General features: G+C 37.4%; 2 protein-coding genes across 3 annotated transcripts in view; both read left to right on the top strand.

The window, feature by feature from the left end:
* LOC127368528 (trace amine-associated receptor 1-like) overlaps positions 1-20,200 on the top strand; it is a 40,086-nt gene that overhangs the window by 2,580 nt on the left and 17,306 nt on the right. The window contains exon 2 of one of the 2 annotated variants that reach the window (XM_051409444.1): positions 11,466-14,080. The exons of the other annotated variant lie outside the window; for it this stretch is intronic. Coding sequence (XP_051265404.1) covers positions 11,466-12,429 — 964 coding nt within the window. The 3' untranslated portion in view covers positions 12,430-14,080. Of the gene's footprint in view, positions 1-11,465; positions 14,081-20,200 lie in introns of those variants that run through there. 2 annotated transcript variants of the gene reach the window in all.
* Positions 7,849-11,163, top strand: LOC127368538 (trace amine-associated receptor 1-like). Its single transcript, XM_051409455.1, has one exon. It carries the CDS (start codon positions 7,998-8,000, stop codon positions 8,976-8,978), a length of 981 nt encoding a protein of 326 aa, XP_051265415.1. The 5' UTR covers positions 7,849-7,997; the 3' UTR covers positions 8,979-11,163.

The following is a 20,200-nucleotide window of genomic DNA, read 5'->3' as shown; positions in this document are numbered from 1 at the left end:
GATGGGCCTAGAATCCATGTTGTCACGGAAATGTATGAAATTGGTATGCACATGGATCATGTCCAGAAATTCAATAGCCCAGGTAACTTGAGTGTACTTTGTCCAGTCTGCACCAGACTTTACATTTCTGATGAGAGTCTGAAAACATCTAAAACCTGAAAGTCCAGAGTTGGGACCAGGAAGCAGAGCTGCTGTCTTTCACACTTCTCTGTGCTTTCTTTAGAACAGTCACCCACCCAAAACCCCATAGAGACTGTGTCTGTCCCCTGACCACCTAAATTATTTAAAGAAATAGTTAAACATAAAAATCTAATAAAAATTAAAACTAACTCCTCAGTAGCACACAATAAGAGAATGAAATGTGGACTGTTAAATATCAGGTCTCTGTCCTCTAAAGCTGTTTTAGTGAATTAAATAATATCAGATTATGATATTGATTTGCTTTGTTTTACTGAGACCTGGTTGTCCCACGAGGAGTATGTTAGCCTAAATGAATCCACCCCCCCCAGTCATATTAATACTCACATTCCTCGAGGCACTGGCCGAGGAGGTGGAGTAGCAGCCATATATGATTTGAGCGTTTTAATGGACCCTAAACCTAAACTAAATTATAATTCATTTGAAAGCCTTGTTCTTAGTCTTTCCCACCCAAACTGAAAAACACTGCAGCCAGTTCTATTTGTTATAGTGTAACGCGCTCCTGGACCGTACTCTGATTTTATATCTGAATACTCTGAGTTTTTATCAAGTTTAGTCCTTAAATAAAAAGTAATTATTGTAGGTGATTTTAATATTCATGTGGATGTTGACAATGACAGCCTTAGTAACGCCTTTATCTCATTAATAGACTCAATCAGAGTGTAAATAAACCAACTCATTGTTTTAATCCCCCTCTTGACCTTGTTCTATCATATGGCATTGATATTGAACATTTAATACTCTTCCCACATAATCCTTTCCTATCTGACCATGTTTTAATAACTTTTGAATTCATACTATTAGATTATAAGCCATTAGGCAAAACTTCCTACAGCAGATGTCTATCTGACAGTGCTGTAGCTAAATTTAAGGAGGAGATTCCTTCAGTGTTTAATTCAATGCCATGTCTGAATTTAACAGAGTCCTATAATAACTTTAGTCCCTCCGAAATTGATAATCTTGTTGATAGTGCTGCAGGCTCACTACGAAGAACATAAGAGTCTATCGCTTCTACCCGCCAATTAAAGCAAAAAGGTAGGAAATCTGAAAGGAAATGGCACTCTTCCAAATGATCAGAATATCGCTCAATTTGGCAAGATAATCTTAAAACCTACTGAAAGGCCCTCCGTAAAGCCAGAGGAGCCTATTATTCAGCACTAATAAAAGAAAATAAGAATAACCCTAGGTTCCTCTTCAGCACTGTAGCCAGGCTGACAGAGAGCCACAGCTCTATTGAGCCACATATCCACATAAACTTAAGTAGCAACGACTTTATGAGCTTCTTTTATAATAAAATTATTACTATTAGAGAGAAAATTGATCACCAACTGCCATCAACAGTTATCAGTGGCTCTCCAAGTTCAGGAACTTTAACTAATGTAAACTTAGATATATATTTAGACTGTTTTTCTGCTATCGATCTTCATCAGTTAACTTCAATAATTTCTACATAGAAGCCATCAACCTGTCTGTTGGACCCAATCCCAACTAGGCTGCTTAAAGAAGTTGTACCCTTAATTGGCACTTCTTTACTGGATATGATTAATCTTTCTTTATTATCAGGATATGTACCACAGTCCTTTAAAGTAGCTGTAATTAAACCCCTTCTTGAAAAGCCCACTCTTGACCCAGGGGTTTTAGCCAACTATAGACCAATCTCTAACCTCCCCTTCCTCTCTAAGATTCTGGAGAAGGTAGTCGCCAAAGAGTTGTTTGACTTTTTACATAACAGTAGTTTATTTGAGGATTTTCAGTCAGGATTTAGAGTTCATCACAGCACAGAGACACCTCTGGTTAAAGTAAATGATGACCTTTTGATTGCTTCAGACAATGGACTTGTATTATTAGATGTTAGTGCTGCATTTGACACCATTGACCATAATATTCTTTTACAGATACTTGAGCATCAAATTGGCATTAAAGGAACCGCACTAAGCTGGTTTAAGTCATATTTATCAGATCGTTCACAGTTTGTACATGTTAACGACAAATCTTCAATAAATACTACAGTTAGTCATGGAGTTCCACAAGGTTCTGTACTTGGACCAATACTATTTACTTTATATATGCTCCCTTTAGGCAAAATTATTAGGAATCACTCCATTAACTTTCACTGTTATGCAGATGATACGCAGTCATATCTATCAATTGAGCCCGATGAAATTAATCAATTATATAAATTACAAACATGTCTTAAGGACATAGAATCCTGGATGAGCTGCAATTTTCTGATGTTAAACTCAGAAAAAAACGAAATTCTTGTACTTGGCTCCAAAAATCTTAGACTCACTGTCTAAAGATATAGTTACTCTAGATGGCATTACCTTGGCCTCTAGCACCACTGTCAGGAATCTTGGAGTTATCTTTGATCAGGATTTGTCATTTAATTCCCACATGAAGCAGACCTCTAGGACTGCCTTCTTTCATTTACGTAATATTACAAAAATTAGACACATCCTATCACAGACAGATGCAGAAAAACTAATCCATGCATTTGTTACTTCAAGGCTGGATTACTGCAACTCTTTATTATCAGGTTGCCCCAATAAGTCCATTAAAACACTCCAATTAATTCAAAGCGCTGCAGCACGAGTACTGACAGGAACTAGAAAAAGAGATCACATCTCTCCTGTACTAGCTGCTCTGCACTGGCTCCCTGTAAAATTTAGAATATAATTTAAAATTCTCCTCTTCACCTATAAAGCTCTTCATGGTCAGGCCCCTTCATATCTTAAAGAGCTCATAGTACCCTATTAGCCCTCTAGAACACTACGTTCTCTGAATGCTGGGCTACTTGTCGTTCCTATAGTCTCTAAAAGTGGAACAGGAGCCAGAGCCTTCAGTTACCAAGCTCCTCTCCTGTGGAATCAGCTTCCAGTTGTGGTTCGGGAGGCAGACACCCTCACCACATTCAAGAGTAGGCTTAAGATATTCCTCTTTGATAAAGCTTATAGTTAGGGCTGGATCAGGTGAGTCCTGAACCATCCTTTAGCTATGGATTAAAGGCCTAGACTATCGGGGGATTTCCGATGGTGCACTGAACTCCTCTCTTCCTCTCTCTTTCTGCACTCATTCATGTCCCATTAATGCATGTTACTAACTTCACTTCTTCCCCAGAGTTCTTGTGCTTTCCCTTCTCGCAGGTTCTTATTGATCCTGGTGGAGCCTCCTGCCATGGTCCTGCTAGATTGCCATTGCCAATACTGTTGTTGCTGTGCACCTGTCTGTCTGTCTCTCTCACTCTGTCTCTGTCTGTCTGTGTCTCTCTCTCTCTGTCTCTCTCTCTCTCTCACCCTAACTGGTCGAGGCAGACGACCACCCACCTAGAGCTGAAGGATCTGTCCTAGGTTTCTGCCTTTTAACAGGCAGTTTTGCCTTGCCCTTGTCGCCTAGTGCTTGCTCAAGGTGGTACTGTTGGGTCTCTGTAAATAATGTTATAAAGAGTTCGGTCTAGACCTGCTCTATTTGAAAAGTGTCTTGTGATAACTTCTGTTATGAATTTGCGCTATACAAATAAAATTGAATTGAATTGAATTGAATCTACATGTCAATATTTAGTCATTCTCATAGCACCCTCTACTGGCAACAGGAAATAACATATTTTGTACTTTCACATGCTACTCCAAGCAGATTGACCAGATCCAGCTGAAATCTGGTCAGAAGACCCATAGACCCGTTGATGATATGTTTTGAATCTGTGAGTTTGCATTGAGTGTCATTTTTGGGTGGCTTATTATGCTTGGAAACTCATGCAACTGTGACACAAGTGATAATTTTACATTTCATTGGTCTTCAAAGGTTGTATACACTTTTGGACCAACCTAGATCATACCATCAAAAACTACGACTGTCTGTGTTTGTTTTTTTGTTTCAGGTTGACTATAGCCTTAAGAGACAGCTTTGTCTGAGAGAAATTAACAGAGTGGCAGTTTCCACACCTAATAGACAGTTTTAAAGGTAAGATGATCATTTTCATTTTTCACTTTAAGGTTAAGTGTGTAACATTTAGGAGGATCTATTGTCAGAACTGTAATATAATATTCACAGGTATGTTTTCATTAGTGTTTAATCACCTGAAAATAAGAATCACTGTGTTTTCGTTATCTTAGAATGAGTGGTTTTTATCTACAGAGAGAGTGGGTCCTCTTCTACGGACCACCATGTTTCTACAGTAGCCCACAACAGACAAACCAAACACTGCATAAATAGGGCCTTTTGTATTTTTTCTAGTTTTAAGGCTACCATAGTTTCTTTGACATGCTGAGCTGTGTTTAGCTAGTTGCAATCTGAAACTTTTCCACTACATGCCATTTAATCTAATATACAGGTCTTTTAAGTAGCCTACCTTTTTTGTAATGTTTCCTGCGTTCAGACCATCTCGAGTCTAAATAGCTACTTAAACATTGCCAGAATTTGGGAGTGACAACCACATTTATTATTGAGAGTGAATTTGCATATACAGTCTACCTACTGGTTAAACTGATTACCTTACATTCAGATCCAAAATTAAAACGTGTCATTAATCACACCTGTTCATATCTAACAATATATTTCAGGCATTTATAGAAAAGATTTGGTTTTTTTTTATTGAGTATATATGTATTGTGTTGTCCCTTGTTTGTGAGGCTACATCCTGCTGACTACAGATAAAAACTATCTCTTTAGTTAAGACATTCATTCATTTGTAGCAACTTGTTAAACTGCCACAGACAATGGTGTTGTATTTTGTGTAAGCAGAGAGAGGGTGATGCGGTTCAGGATGTCTTTAATGGGGAGTTTTGTAAAACACATCCACTATTCTTGAAAGAGGTTTGTATCCCACTTCTATACAATGATGACACTGTTAAACCCTTTTGGATCGAAGCCTCAATTCACAAGTTATGATTTATATACTGTATTTCAAGAGCTTGCCATAAAATCTGCTATCAAGTTTACATTCACACTTCCTGTTAGCAGTGTGCAAATCAGATGATGGGAAGACCTATGGCCTTAATGTAGTGCTGCGAAGGCATTACTGTTGATGCCCCCAACTTTCAAGGTGTTGTGAAGTTCATAGTTGTCCAGATAGTGGGAGGTAATTTGGGCTTGAATGCCATTCTTGGCTACACTGAGAGCTTCAGAAGAAATTATGTATGACGGTGGTGCAGAGCAAATAGAGATGTCTTGAGGGTGCAGACACTGGAAGATCCTGCACTATTACGCGGTGTCCATAGTCACAAGGTACATTTGTGTACAGCCAACATCTTCAAGACAGACCTGAAAAGAGACAGAGTCCTGAACAACTTGTCTTTTTATCATGTAACTAACAATGTAGTGCCAGACATTGTGTATGACATCCTCAATGGGGTTGGGCAATGTGATGTTAAGCTTGCGTTGAACTCACTGATTGAGCAAAAGCATGTCACAAGCTCAACTACAGAATCACAAGCTTTGATAATGGGTTTTGTGATAAGGGTAACAAACCCTCTGTGATTAGTAAGAATGATCTAAGGAACATTGATGGGTCCATGCGACAGTCAACAGCTCAAATGTGATGTCTACTTAGATTACCATCGACAAAGTGACCTGATCCACATGGAAAACAAGGAATGGAAACTTCTGCTGCTCTTGATCTTGTGTATGGAGTTAATCTTCTCTCCTTCTCTAACTGGTGCAGCAACATTGTATTGAGTAAAATCATTGTAGAGCATCACCCTCTCTTCCTGGACCACTTCATTCTCCATTACCCAAGAGTGATTAAAAAAATTGGACCCTTGCTGCAGTTGTGGACAATGCAATTTGAGGCTAAACATGGATTCTTCAAACATATTAGTCACGTCACATCAGCTTCAGAAACAGCCTGATGTCCCACAAACCTAAAAGTCTCATCTAAATTTCCCACAGAAGAACAAACAGCACCAGTGATATCATGTGTACTGCAGGTACTAATATTTGTAAATTCCACAGTTTTAAACTGAGGGATTCACTTTGTTTTTCACCACTAAACAGCAACAACCTTATCAGCTATGTTGAGAGCCTTGATGAGGATGGTATCACAATTAAGCAGAGACATTGCTTAGTCTGAATTCTGGTGTCACACTGTTGTCACACTTGGAGTATGGAGAGAGGTACACAAGAGTTTGTGGTGGAATGCATACTGCACTTTAATTTCAAGTTACAATGCATCCAGAAAGAATCACAAATTACACCACACATTCGATGGTGTAATTGAGTTTTTCTGTTTACAGACCTACCTCTGAGACCAAAAAGGCCTTGGCTACATTATTGGTTCAGGATTGTTCCTGCCTGAAAGACATATCAGGCAGTGGTTGCGTGAGTAGTTTTTTTTGAACTTCATAGGAATTGATACTAACTAGAAAAATCTACATTTTGTCAATGTCAATGTGTTTGATCAATGTAATTCATAGAGTCTTGGTTGTGTAAAGTGGAAATTAGGAAAGACAAAAAGAATCAGAATCTGCCCCATCTAAATTAGCAGAAGATTTTAATTTCTTGCCAGGAAATATGATATAGCCAAGGCTGTAACCACCATCCAGCCACTGGATTCCTCAGGAACATCAGAACGAGGCTGAGATCTGTAAGCAGACCACAATCTGTACCCAAACTTTTTGAGACATGGCTGCCGGTGTATGCAGAGAAAATCCTGGTCCTGGCGAAACAGAAGGGAATCTCCGATTTCCTGCCAAAGAGATGACGCTGGGTAATTTGTTTTTGTTGTTGTTGTACAGCACACTTTGGAATATCAGTATTAGCATGGGCTTCATTATATTTCTTATGTAATCTAAAACATGCCAATCCACATTATTCACTACTTGTACCTTTAATTGGGGCCACAGCAGCAAAGTGCTGCGAGGACCCCATTGAAACTGCTGGGATTATTATTCTTAACCACAGTAAATCAAATTTTTGGAGGCCACAACATGCTCCAAAATTTATGAAACACACATGCTAGTCGTGGCGAAACATTACATATGCTATGGGTACCGCACATACCTCTGGAAGAATGGCTTCACAGCGCCCCCTATAGAGCAGCTCCAATGGCACGTTTCACTGAAAGCGTACAACCCATATCCCAAACCCAGCAGGAAGTCGGCCATTTTAGATGTAGTGGCCATGTTGGGCAATTTGCAAGCATTGTATTTTAATAAACTCCTCCAAGGAAACAGATTGATTTCTCATTTGGTCGGTATAATCTTGAAACCATTAGGATCAAAATTACACCATTTTGGAGTTTTCATCGAAGGGCGTGTCCCTGGTGTGGCGGTGAGTTTCCATCTTTCCTCAGAGTTGCTTCAGTGTCCTTTAACCAATCTACACCAAAATGCACGTTTGATAATACTCTGAACACATCTACATACAAATATTCAGTCATACTCATAGCGCCCTGTACTGGCAAAAGCACAAAAGCCTTACATAACAATAATCATGGGAAGGGTGATCTGTGAAATTTACACAATGTATTGTATGTTTGATATGCTGGAACATTCCAACGTGTGTGGGTGCGAGAGCCCAATCATCGCTGCTTGCAACTTAAATTATAATCTGTCTCTCTTGAGTCCTCCAACTTTACAGCACTGGAATACGAAGTTGCACCAGTACCCCTTTGAGAGTCTCCCTTGACAATGATCTTCACTATGATAGGTGAGTGAGCCCAGAATAATAATCAAACATACTGCTCAGTGGCACACAGAACAAGGACTCAGTACAGATGCACTAACCATGATTGAAAGGCATGGTATAAAATATAGAGAGTATTAATATTAACTGAATACAGAAAATTTGACTTTTTATTTTATTTAATGGAACCTGAATTATTTGCCAACAAGTCTGATGATGTTTTTGAGGACAAACATTTCTGTAATCAATCAGCGCGTATGAGCGCACTCACCACCAGCACGTATTTGTTATGTATTTTTATTGGCTCTTTATCAGTTCTTATAATGTGTGGAAACCTTCTTTTAATAACCTCTATCGTTTACTTCAAACAGCTCCACACTCCTACAAACTACCTCATCCTCTCTCTTGCAGTAGCTGACCTGCTTGTTGGAGTCTTAGTTTTGCCTTTTAGCGCGGTACTGGCTGTGAGCTCTTGTGGGTATGTTGAAGATTTACTCTGCAAGATACGAGGCAGCTTTGATGTTTTTCTGTCCACATCTTCTATTTTAAACTTGTGCTTTATTTCTGTTGACAGATATTATGCAGTGTGTCAGCCTCTGAGGTACAGAACTAAAATAAATGTCCGTGTTATTGTGATCATGATCCTTGTGAGCTGGACTGCTCCAGCTCTAAATGGAATTAGCATGACATTTTTGGGAGTGAACAAAGGACAATCTAACAGGTGTGTTTTATTTCAGAATTTAAGTTCAGCAATTATGGCAATTGTTTTTGGGTTTTATTTCCCAGCTATTGTAATGGTCACTATCTACTTAAAGATTCTGATGGTGGCACAGAGACAGGCACACAGCATCCACAACACAACCTGTCAGAGCACAAAGTCTGAAATTAAGAAGGAGAGAAAGGCCACCAAAACTCTGGCTATTGTAATGGGAGTTTTTCTTATGTGTTGGACTCCTTACTTTCTTTGTATGACCTTTAACCCTTTGAGTAATTACACAATACCTGTTGCTGTGATTGCAGCATTTAAGTGGCTTGGATGGTCAAATTCAATGCTCAATCCATTGGTCTATGCTTTCTTTTACAGCTGGTTTCGATCAGCTTTCAGAATAATAATTTCTGGGAAAATATTTCAGGGGGATTTTACGCATTCTAAGCTCTTTTGACTCATTATTTGAAGCATGGAAATATCAGTAACATCCTCCTTAGTTTGGTACATACCATCTCTTTTGCACTGCATGTCATATATATAGGCCTTCTTAGAAAAAGGTCACTGTACTATCCATAAAGTATGTATATAACTTGTAAAAAATCTAAAGTGTATATATTTAGTTATTGATGCTGCATCTGTTGAGTTCATGAGTATGTCATTGAATTTTTGTCTTTGTGAACAAAGCTTTAAACAGTAAGGAATTAATGAATGGTGAAATCATCTTTCTCTTAGATTAGTTTTCAGTTTCATTCAATCAGTCTAAATATTAAATAAACTGGGTAAGCAGGGTAGCTGTAAAGTACTGAATAAGACTTTTTCATTTACAGATTCTAAGATTCAAATCAATTTACGTAGCAAATTTAAGTTGTACATTTTCCACAACACTATGAAGCTAACAGTTTCACCAAACAATAGCTAATTTAAAAAGTGTCTGAGCATTGTCTCTGTGTATCCTGTTAATGTATTCATGCAATAATAATAATAATAATAATAATTATTATTATTATTATTATTAACTATTTACTGTGTCCACAGTATGAACTGTATAATTTAAAATGGACATAGTCTCTGTGACATCACCCATAGGTTCCTGAAGCTCAATGTGGTCGGCTGTGGCCATCTTGGCAGTCTTTTCTCTGCCTAATCCAAAATTGTGTGTGTGGGAGTGTTTTTATTTTTTTCAGTTTTCTAGCCATGTTGCCTACTTGCAAGAAACATGAACTTGGAAATGTTGAGTTTTATGTTAGAAATATAAAATATGGGTCCTCAACATATAGAAACTGCCGGATGCTAACTTGCAAATGTTGGGCAATTAGCATCATTAGCATTAGCACATAAACACCTATATAGACACAATTTTACATATGGTTTATCATTTAATTAAGTTGATCAAATAATTAACACATCAACAGTTAATGTAACTACCAACAGGTACTCTATGTAGTGACCCTTCTCGCCAGCTTAAATCCTTAGAACAGTCTTTAAAATGGGCCATAAAAATGCACCCAGTGTCAATGGCAAGAGGTTGGTCAAGGCCTTCTACTACTCCAATGGCCAAAGATTGAGCCTACCATACAAGGACAACCACCAACCCCTTGGCCACAGCCTCAGCGAAGGATGACAGACACAGTAGGGAGATGAGGGGCCTAAGTGGCAGCAGACTTTCAATTTTGGGGCGATTCTTGCAGCACAAAGGAAACTATCTAAAACTAGGTTAAAACTGACATACACTGATAGAGCTGCACCCACCATACAGATGCAGCTGCCATCCTGTTGGCAACAGCTTTTTTGGAGAACGATGGATACAATAAGGAGAAGAGATGCCCAACCGACACTAAGCATGCACTTTGTTTGAACCCTTTTTTCTGAAAAGTCTCTTGAACACTTACCAAATGTGTACAACATGGATTTCCTACTTAGGAGCCTTGAGAACCTTTTGCAGTCATCTCTTTTTCCAGAATACTGCAATTTCTCTTGCCATTTCCCTCTTGCACTAATTTGATTGCATTATTAAATAAAAAAAATTGGCATTTTTCTTATACAACATAGAACAAAACAGCTCAAACATGACATAAATAAAATTAGTGTGTAAGAATAATAAACATAAGTAAGATTAATGGATATTAAATCCATACCCAACACTCAAAGTTGATCTGATCAATGCCAAAGGAGGAATTTGTTAAAATATCATGCATTGAAATGGCGCCAAAATTGGACATTAAATTCAAAATGGTCAAATTCCTGTTGGGTTTAGGATATGGCTCCCAGAGGCTTTGCACTGCATGTTCAGTCTTCTTATAATTTTAATATATTATTTCAGAGTTGTTTGGGTTTTTTTGCTGTGCTTTTTACATATGGTTTGTTGTCTCAATGCAAGAAAGTTGATCAAAAAATATCAAAAAATATGAAGTAAATCAAGTAAAAAACAGACAAACTCAATCCAATGTAATTAACAAATCGACAATAAATGTACATTGTAATGACCCCTCACGCCAGCTTAAATCCTGAGGGCAGTCTGTAAGATGGGCCAAACAAGTGTACACAAGTGGTGTCGAGTATGGGTGGGTGTCAAATCCAATCAGACATCATTCAATGAAGTCGGATCTATAAAGCAGATAAAGTAACAGATTGAAACAAAACATGTAGCAGGTTTAAAGGAGCAACCTGTCAGTGCCACAGGGAGTTGTATGATTACTCACATTGATCTACATAAAATTCCACTCCCTTGAACAGAATATGCAAATGAGCCCACAATAATGAATCTACTCAGTGTGTGGTCAGTGGCACAGAGAGCAAGGATTCTCATCCGTACAGATGCACAAACCAGGATTGATGTGCATCATGTGAAACATACAGAGCACTAAACTTTATTGAAAATCTCCGGAAACTTGAAATCTTTTTTTTATCATTTATGCATGGAACATGAATTATTTTCCAACAGGTCTGATGAAGTTTTTGAGGACAAACATTTCTGTAATCAATCAGAAAATGTATCTGGTATGAGCGCACTCACCACCAGCACATATTTATTATGTAGTTTAGTTGGCTCTTTATCAGTTCTTATAATGTGTGGAAACCTTCTTTTAATAACCTCCATCATTTACTTCAAACAGCTCCACACTCCTACAAACTACCTCATCCTGTCTCTCGCAGTAGCTGACCTGCTTGTTGGGGTTGTTGTTTTGCCTTTTACCACAGTACTGGCTGTGAGCTCTTGTTGGTATCTTGAAGATTTACTCTGTAAGGTTCGAAACAGCTTTGATGCCTTTCTGTGTACATCTTCAATTTTGAATTTGTGTTCTATTTCTGTTGACAGATATTATGCAGTGTGTCAGCCTCTGAGGTACAAAGCTAAAATAAATGTCTGTGTTATTCTGATCATGATCCTGGTGAGCTGGACAGCTCCAGCTCTAAATGGAATTAGCATGACATTTTTGGGAGTGAACAAAGGACAATCTAACAGGTGTGTTTTATTTCAAAATGTAAGTTTAGCAATTATGCCAATTGTTTTTGGGTTTTATTTCCCAGCTATTGTAATGGTCACTATCTACTTAAAGATTCTGATGGTGGCACAGAGACAGGCATGCAGCATCCACAACACAACCTGTCAGAGCACAAAGTCTGAAATTAAGAAGGAGAGAAAGGCCACCAAAACTCTGGCTATTGTAATGGGAGTTTTTCTCATCTGTTGGACTCCTCTCTTTCTTTGTATGACTTTTAACCCTTTGAGTAATTACACAATACCTGTTGCTGTGATTGCAGCATTTAAGTGGCTTGGATGGTCAAATTCAATGCTCAATCCATTGATCTATGCTTTCTTTTACAGCTGGTTTCGATCAGCTTTCAGAATAATAATTTCTGGGAAAATATTTCAGGGGGATTTTACGCATTCTAAGCTCTTTTGACTCATTATTTGTTTTATTTGTAATATCATTATTCATTTGGCACGGAAGATCTCTTTTCCACTGCATGTCATATATATATAACGTGTCTGTATGTTAAAACAGTATGTTAGTAAGATGACTATATCTCATAGTTCGCCTCATTCACTTTATATATTCAGTTATAGATGCTGCATCTGTATGTTGAATTCAGGAATACATCTATGAATTTTTGAGACACCAAAATACAGGATTAAAACAATGAAAAAATATATATTGGCGTGTGTAGTTTTCTAGCCATAAGACTGGTGATGTTATCAGAATCAGAATTTTGAACAATCTTTGGCAGTGGCAAAAATGTTTGTGTCATAAGGGTTTAAACTGTATCATGTGCAAATGTAGAAAAAAGCCTCTTGGACCCATACCCCGAACCCAACAGGAAGTAGGACATTATGAATTTAGTGTTCATTTTTGGACGTTTGCACGTGTTGTACTTTAACAAACACCTCCTAGGGATTTGATCAGATGGACTTTAAAGTTGTTCAGTATAATCTAAATTAAAAAAAAAGGTTTTCGTCAAAGGGCATGTCAGAGGTTTAGGATTGAATTATGATCTTTCGCGAAGAAACAGTAATTGTAACTTGTCCAATCAGCACCAAAATGCACATGTCTAGCACAGTGTCATGTTCTATAGTTTAATGTCCTACTACTTACAGGTTGACCAGGTCCAGTTGAAATTTGGTCAGAACACCTTTACCATGTTGATGATGATACGATTGAATCTTGTGAGCTTTTGTGAAAATCTGTTGCTTGGGCAACACAGCAAATTTAATTTTAACAGCTGATGGCTTTTTTTGAGAGACTAAAAATGAAAAGCTCAAGATATTCGGCACACATGTTACAAACCACAAAGATTTACACCTCATATGGGTCTTGCGCGTGGGTGTGGCAAAATGGCTCGATAGTGCCCCCTTCAAAATTTCAGAAAGGCAGCCCAGATGGCCTGTTTTGACATGTCTGAAAATCAGTAGGCGCATGTATCATGTCCAGACGTACAAAACACACACTTGGATCCAAACCTTCATAGATATAGAAACATAGATATCTCATTGGTCACTGCTGAATGCCTCCGCTATACGTTTGCACGGCCGCCATATTGCAGGGGTCCACATCCACTAGTTTTCATAATGATAGATGCAGACTTCATACTACTGACTGTTACTCACTTGCTTCCACAATTTCAGTAAGCAACATCTGTTACCTATGACGTACTGCACAGTTTTATGACCTGTCAAAACTGGTACGAATGTCCACAAAACCTTTTAAGAACAATTTCAAAACATTGCAGTATTCATTTAGATATTTAAATTGTTAATTATTTCCCATTTTAACAGTATTATTACTGTTGCTGACCATTTAATATTAATTTTAAATATGTGCATTCTAATTTATGTACAGATCAATGTTATTTGTTATGATTACTTTGGTTATGTAGCCTGTTTACTTGCATTATTGTTATTTGGACAACACTTTGAGATTGATCAAGCAAGTTGTTATTTATCACACACAACGTGATGGCACATTATACTGCATCTCAGCATGTAACTCTCATGTATTCTATATTATGTGTAGATCCCCATACAGACACTACAGAATAAAAGCTATGAGAATAAACTGTGTGAATTAAACTTTGTTTTTTAATACTATCAATTAGGTTTTCAATCATGACAAACATACGCACTCAATGGCACTCCACATGTACATGTTCCATATAGAGGAGGGGTATTCTTAGATCACACGGTCCGTGTATCTTTTGGTCATTGGATTTTCCTTTCAGAAACGGGTATTAAAAAACAGAAAACGAGTGGTTATTTGATTTTCGTTTTAAAATACAAAAATTTTAATTGAAATACAAGGCGTTTTTCTTTTTCATGGTCAAAAAAAAATTATTTCATTTTCATTTTCTATTTCATATAACAAAAAATAAAATCACTAGAAAACAGAAATGGAAAAAAGGCCTGTTTTTCGAGCAAGGTACGTTTTATCAGTCTGTTTTCTGGGAATAATTGACACAAGCAGAAACCAAAAAACAAGCCGTTTTTTCGTTTTGTCAAAAAAACGAAAAACCAAAGTTCATTACAGAATGCAAGTGTGTGTTATATTGAAAGCGAGGCTGGGTGTGCCTATGAATATAGGCTACAGTGAGTTTTTTAAGGTGCTGTACAAGGAAATCATATTGTCTACTCTGTACAGTGACAAAGAGTGTACAGTAACCTACTTCATTCAATATTGAATAGGCTACTGTAGCCTACACTATAAACAAATGGTTTTGCTCTTTGCTCATGGCAGTTGTGACAGTCATTTTAACATGTCAGCAGGCAAGCTTCACTCATTCCAGGATGTATTATGCTTTGTCCTATAGCCTACTTGGAACATGTTTTGAAATGGATCTATAGTAGCCTATAGAAATTTGCTCATAACAGGCCGGCTGGAATACAAAGCAAACTCTCTATCAAATGCACATTTATGGAAGTCTTGTATTGTCATCCCAGGACAAAACACAAGGACTGTCACAACTGCCATGAGCAAAGAGCAAAACCATTTGTTTATAGTGTAGGCTACAGTAGCCTATTCAATATTGAATGAAGTAGGTTACTGTACACTCTTTGTCACTGTACAGAGTAGACAATATGATTTGCTTGTACAGCACCTTAAAAAACTCACTGTAGCCTATATTCATAGGCACACCCAGCCTCGCTTTCAGTATAACACACACTCGCATTCTGTAATCACCGTCAGTAAATAATAATTTGAAAACAATATAAAATATCTTTCAACAAGAAAAAATAATTTGTTTACTGTAAATGGATAAAGGTCAACAGATGCGCAATGTTCAGCTGTCATGTAATAACTGCGCCACCTTGTGGCTAAACATCAACTGCACTGAAGTCGATTAAGAATGATTAAGAATACTATTATTGTTATTTGAAGCCGTGTCAGTCTTGACTGTGGGTGATTGGGTCCTCTGTGTCTGCTAGTGTCTATAATACAGTAATATTTTTGTCGACATCAAACGGAAGAACTTTTATTTTGAAGAGCACAGGGCAACGAAGCACACTAGCCAATCAGAGGACCCGCCCACCGACGGAAACAAGATATTGAGCGGCAAATTCGTTTTGTTAAGTAAGAACCAAAAAACTAGTAAACGAGCTGAACTTTTGATTTTTCTTTTTTTTGACAAAACGAAAAAATGAAAAAACTGCTTGTTTTTTGGTTTCTGCTTGTGTCAATTATTCCCAGAAAACAGACTGATAAAACGTACCTTGCTCTTTTTTTATATTCTGAGACCGGATGTTGTCATTTACAGGACGGTGCTGTGTAGAAGAAACAGTAGGCTAGTAGACTGCGGTCAAGCCAGCCGTGAGTTCGATCTCCGTGGTCAAATCAGCCGCACTTAAATTTCGAGTGTACAAGTATTCTCAACATTATGATGAATGCGGAGAAACAGCGTATTCACGTCCGGTTTTCAAAATAAAGGTATTTAGAACAGTAAGCTATAATTAAAATATGTTACATTAAAGTGTTTCATGCGACTCTGATGAATAAAAAACACTTCATATCAAGTATCTTTACTGCACCAGTGTGGAGAAATGCCAAAATAAAAGTCTCATATTTATGCCTCCAGAGATTGCGCATTTGACCATATTTGAGGTACTGTAAAAACATATTGCTCAGTGTTTCCTGGCTACTGATGGTATATTTGACTTTTACACACTTTTAAATGTAGGTTTCGAATTATAGCTTACTGTTATTAATACCCTTATTTTGAAAACCGGAAGTGAATACGCTGTTTCTCCGCATTTACCATAATGCTGAGATTACTTGTACACTCGAAATTTAAGTGCGGCTGATTTGACCACGGAGATCGAAGTCACAGCTGGATTGACCGCAGTCTACTACCCTACTGTTTCTTCTACACAGCACCGTCCTGTAAATGACAACATCCGGTCTCAGAATATGAAAAAACAGGCCTTTTTTTCCGTTTCTGTTTTCTAGTGATTTTATTTTTTGTTATATGAAATAGAAAATGAAAATCGAATAATTTTTTAAATTTCGCTCATCCCCTTTTGACCATGAAAAGAAAAACACCTTGTATTTCAATTTTAATTTTTGTATTTTAAAACAAAAATCAAATAACCACTCGTTTTCTGTTTTTTAATACCCGTTTCTGAAAGGAAAATCCAATGACCAAAAGATACACGGACCTCACACCCACGCCACTTGATAAAAGACTTCTGTGTAGGATACACCAGTGTTCCCTTGCTTACTGGACGTCTCTCTCTACACAAAACTAGAAACATTTAATTTTCTTGATTTAAGGTGTTATTGCAAATGTTATCTTAGTGTTAGTGATCATTTATGCATGGAATCTTAATTCTGTGTCAACAGTTCTGATGATGTGGACAAAACTTAATGTAATCAATCAGAAAATGTATATGGTAATAGCGCACTCACCACCACATATTTATTATGTATTTTTGATGTTCAGCTCTCACTTGGGGTCCTGGATGATGTACTCCATAGAGTCAAGTGGGGAGTCACACAGCATAATGGGGGCAGGTGGGGCTGGGTTCTTCCTGAAGTCCACAACCATCTCCACTGTCTTTAGAGCGTTAAGCTCCAGGTTGTTCTGGCTGCACCTGGTCACCAGATGGTCAATCTCCCACCTGTAGGCGGACCCATCTCCACCAGTTATTGCAAATGTTATCTCAGGTGTTAGTGATCATTTATGCATGGAATCTTAATTCTGTGTCAACCAAAAATATGTGGTTATAATGGGAGTCAATGTGTCCAAGTCGGGCCCGAGGTGAGAGGTTGTAGGTATTGATGCAAATCTCCTATCCTATACACCTTACAATAGAGGGGATCATGGAATTTTGAAAATAATAATAAAAACAAATCCTGGCCAAGTTTCATACAATTAGCCTGACCGATATATTGAGAATCAAACAAGTTAAAAAGGCAGAATGTACACATTTGGTCCCCCAAGGTGCCTCGAGGGTTAAACTAGTATCCCTTTAAGAGGCTCCCTTGACAATGATCTTCTCTATGATAGGCTAGTGAGCCCAGAATAATAACCAAATATACTGCTCAGTGGAACAGAGAGCAAGGACTACCATCAGTACAGATGCACTAACCAGGATTGACAGGCATGTTATGAAACATACAGAGCATTAACAGAAAATCAGACACGGTTCATTTTCTTGATTTAATGGAAGCTGAATTCTTTGTCAACAGGTCTGATGATGTTTTTTGAGGACAAAAAAGTTTGTAATGAATCAGAAAATGTATCTGGTATGAGCGCACTCACCACCAGCACATATTTGTTATGTATTTTAGTTAGCTCTTTATCAGTTCTTATAATGTGTGGAAATCTTCTTTTAATAACCTCCATCATTTACTTCAAACAGCTCCACACTCCTACAAACTACCTCATCCTCTCTCTCGCAGTAGCTGACCTGCTTGTTGGGGTCACAGTTTTGCCTTTTAGCGCGGTACTGGCTGTGAGCTCTTGTGGGTATGTTGGAGGTTTACTCTGCAAGATACGAGGCAGCTTTGATCTCGTTCTGTGCACATCTTCTATTTTAAACTTGTGCTTTATTTCTGTTGACAGATATTATGCAGTGTGTCAGCCTCTGAGGTACAGAACTAAAATAAATGTCCGTGTTATTGTGATCATGATCCTGGTGTGTTGGACTGTTTCTGCTATAAATGGAATTAGCATCACAATTTTGGGAGTGAACAAAGGACAATCTAACAGGTGTGTTTTATTTCAGAATTTAAGTTCAGCAATTATGGCAGTTGTTTTTGGGTTTTATTTCCCAGCTATTGTAATGGTCACTATCTACTTAAAGATTCTGATGGTGGCACAGAGACAGGCACACAGCATCCACAACACAACCTGTCAGAGCACAAAGTCTGAAATTAAGAAGGAGAGAAAGGCCACCAAAACTCTGGCTATTGTAATGGGAGTTTTTCTTATGTGTTGGACTCCTTTTACTCTTTCTACGACTTTTAACCCTTTGAGTAATTACACAATACCAGCTGCTGTGATTGCAGCATTTAAGTGGCTTGGATGGTCAAATTCAATGCTCAATCCATTGGTCTATGCTTTCTTTTACAGCTGGTTTCGATCAGCTTTCAGAATGATAATTTCTGGTAAAATATTTCAAGGTGATTTCACTCATTCTAAGCTCTTTTGACTCATTTGATGGAAATATCAGTAATATCTAGGGGTGGAAGGATTACAAAAATTCACAGTTTGGTTCATATTTCTGTTTTGGGGTCACACACACTGTCTTTTCATGTTTTACATTTATTTATTTGGCTTAAAATGTTGTTTGCATAGCCAGAATTCTAACTAGTAACATACAGAACATTCTCATGTCCTTATTAAAAAATAATAGGTTGTTTAATTAGTGCAAACAAAAATACTGCTTTAGTTTAACACACTTAAAAACTGCATTATCCAATCACATGCTGAACTTATATTTTATCTATTGAAACTATTTGGAAGAATAGGCTACCACCCTTTTCTAGTACATTAATTTCTTTTTTACTTTACTTACTTACTTAATTTACTACAGAACTCTCAAACTGCTTTTATCTGCTTATCTTGCTCCCTTCACTATAACTTTTCCCACATCACACACCTATGATCTGTTCATTATGAAACTGAGACGGCATAAATCAGACCGTAGTGGCCCGCCATTGTCTATGATTGATGGGAAACACTGTCCCTTGTTTCTTTTCTTAAAATGCCTTTTTTGACCTTAGCCTGTTTAAAAGAACTGAACAATACATACATGCCCGAACCTTGACTAGCAAACCAAATGATAGGGATGATTTTCTTGAACCATTCCACTCCTAGTCATATCATCATCAGTTTGGCATTTAAGATTTACATCTCTTTTCCACTGCATGTCATATATATAGGCCCTCATAGAAATTGTCACTGTACTATGCATAAAGTATCTGTATGTACAACTCAATTGCACAGACAGGAATACATATTCAACAGTACATATGGTAATCTCAATATAAAAGTATAAAGGTAATATCACTTTGTTTGCCGGATTTACTGTATATATTCAGTTTTAGATGCTGCTACTCCTCAGCCATTTCGCTCCTAAAATCTACCTTGGGTATAGTAATGCATGTACATATTTATATGTATATATGCATATATATAGACATATATGTTTTTTTTATTAGTTGTTTGTAAAGCACTTTGTAATGCTGTGTTAAAAGTGCTATATAAATAAAGCTTTACTACTTACTTAAACTGACCTGTTAATGAATGGTGAAGTATTTTTCTCTTACAGTAGTTTTCAGTTTAATCACGCTAAATATTAAATAGAGCAGGGTAACTGTAAAGTACTGAATAAGCCTTTTCATTTACATATTCTAAGATTTAAATCAATTTAAGCACAGCATTTTCCACAATTTTATGAAGATTACATGAATAATGATACAATCTAGGCTTCACTGTACAAAAATAGTACAAAGTGTCTGAGTTTGGTCTCAGTGTATCCTATCAATGTATTCATGACACAAACATAACAAATATAAGGATATGGGCTTTAGCATCTTTTTTATTGTACAAGCAATTTTGCAGAACTTAATAAGTTCTCATTCTCTCTGTTTGACACTTGCACACAGATGCTCTGAATCCAAGCAGACTAAGCAGAGAACCTGTCTGCTTTGTGGTCCATGATGATCATGGCTATTTACT

The sequence above is a fragment of the Dicentrarchus labrax genome, unplaced genomic scaffold, assembly GCF_905237075.1.
Source record: "Dicentrarchus labrax unplaced genomic scaffold, dlabrax2021, whole genome shotgun sequence".
NCBI lineage: Eukaryota > Metazoa > Chordata > Actinopteri > Moronidae > Dicentrarchus > Dicentrarchus labrax.
Note: the sequence above shows the minus strand (reverse complement) of the source record. Positions and strands in the feature narration are given on the sequence as shown.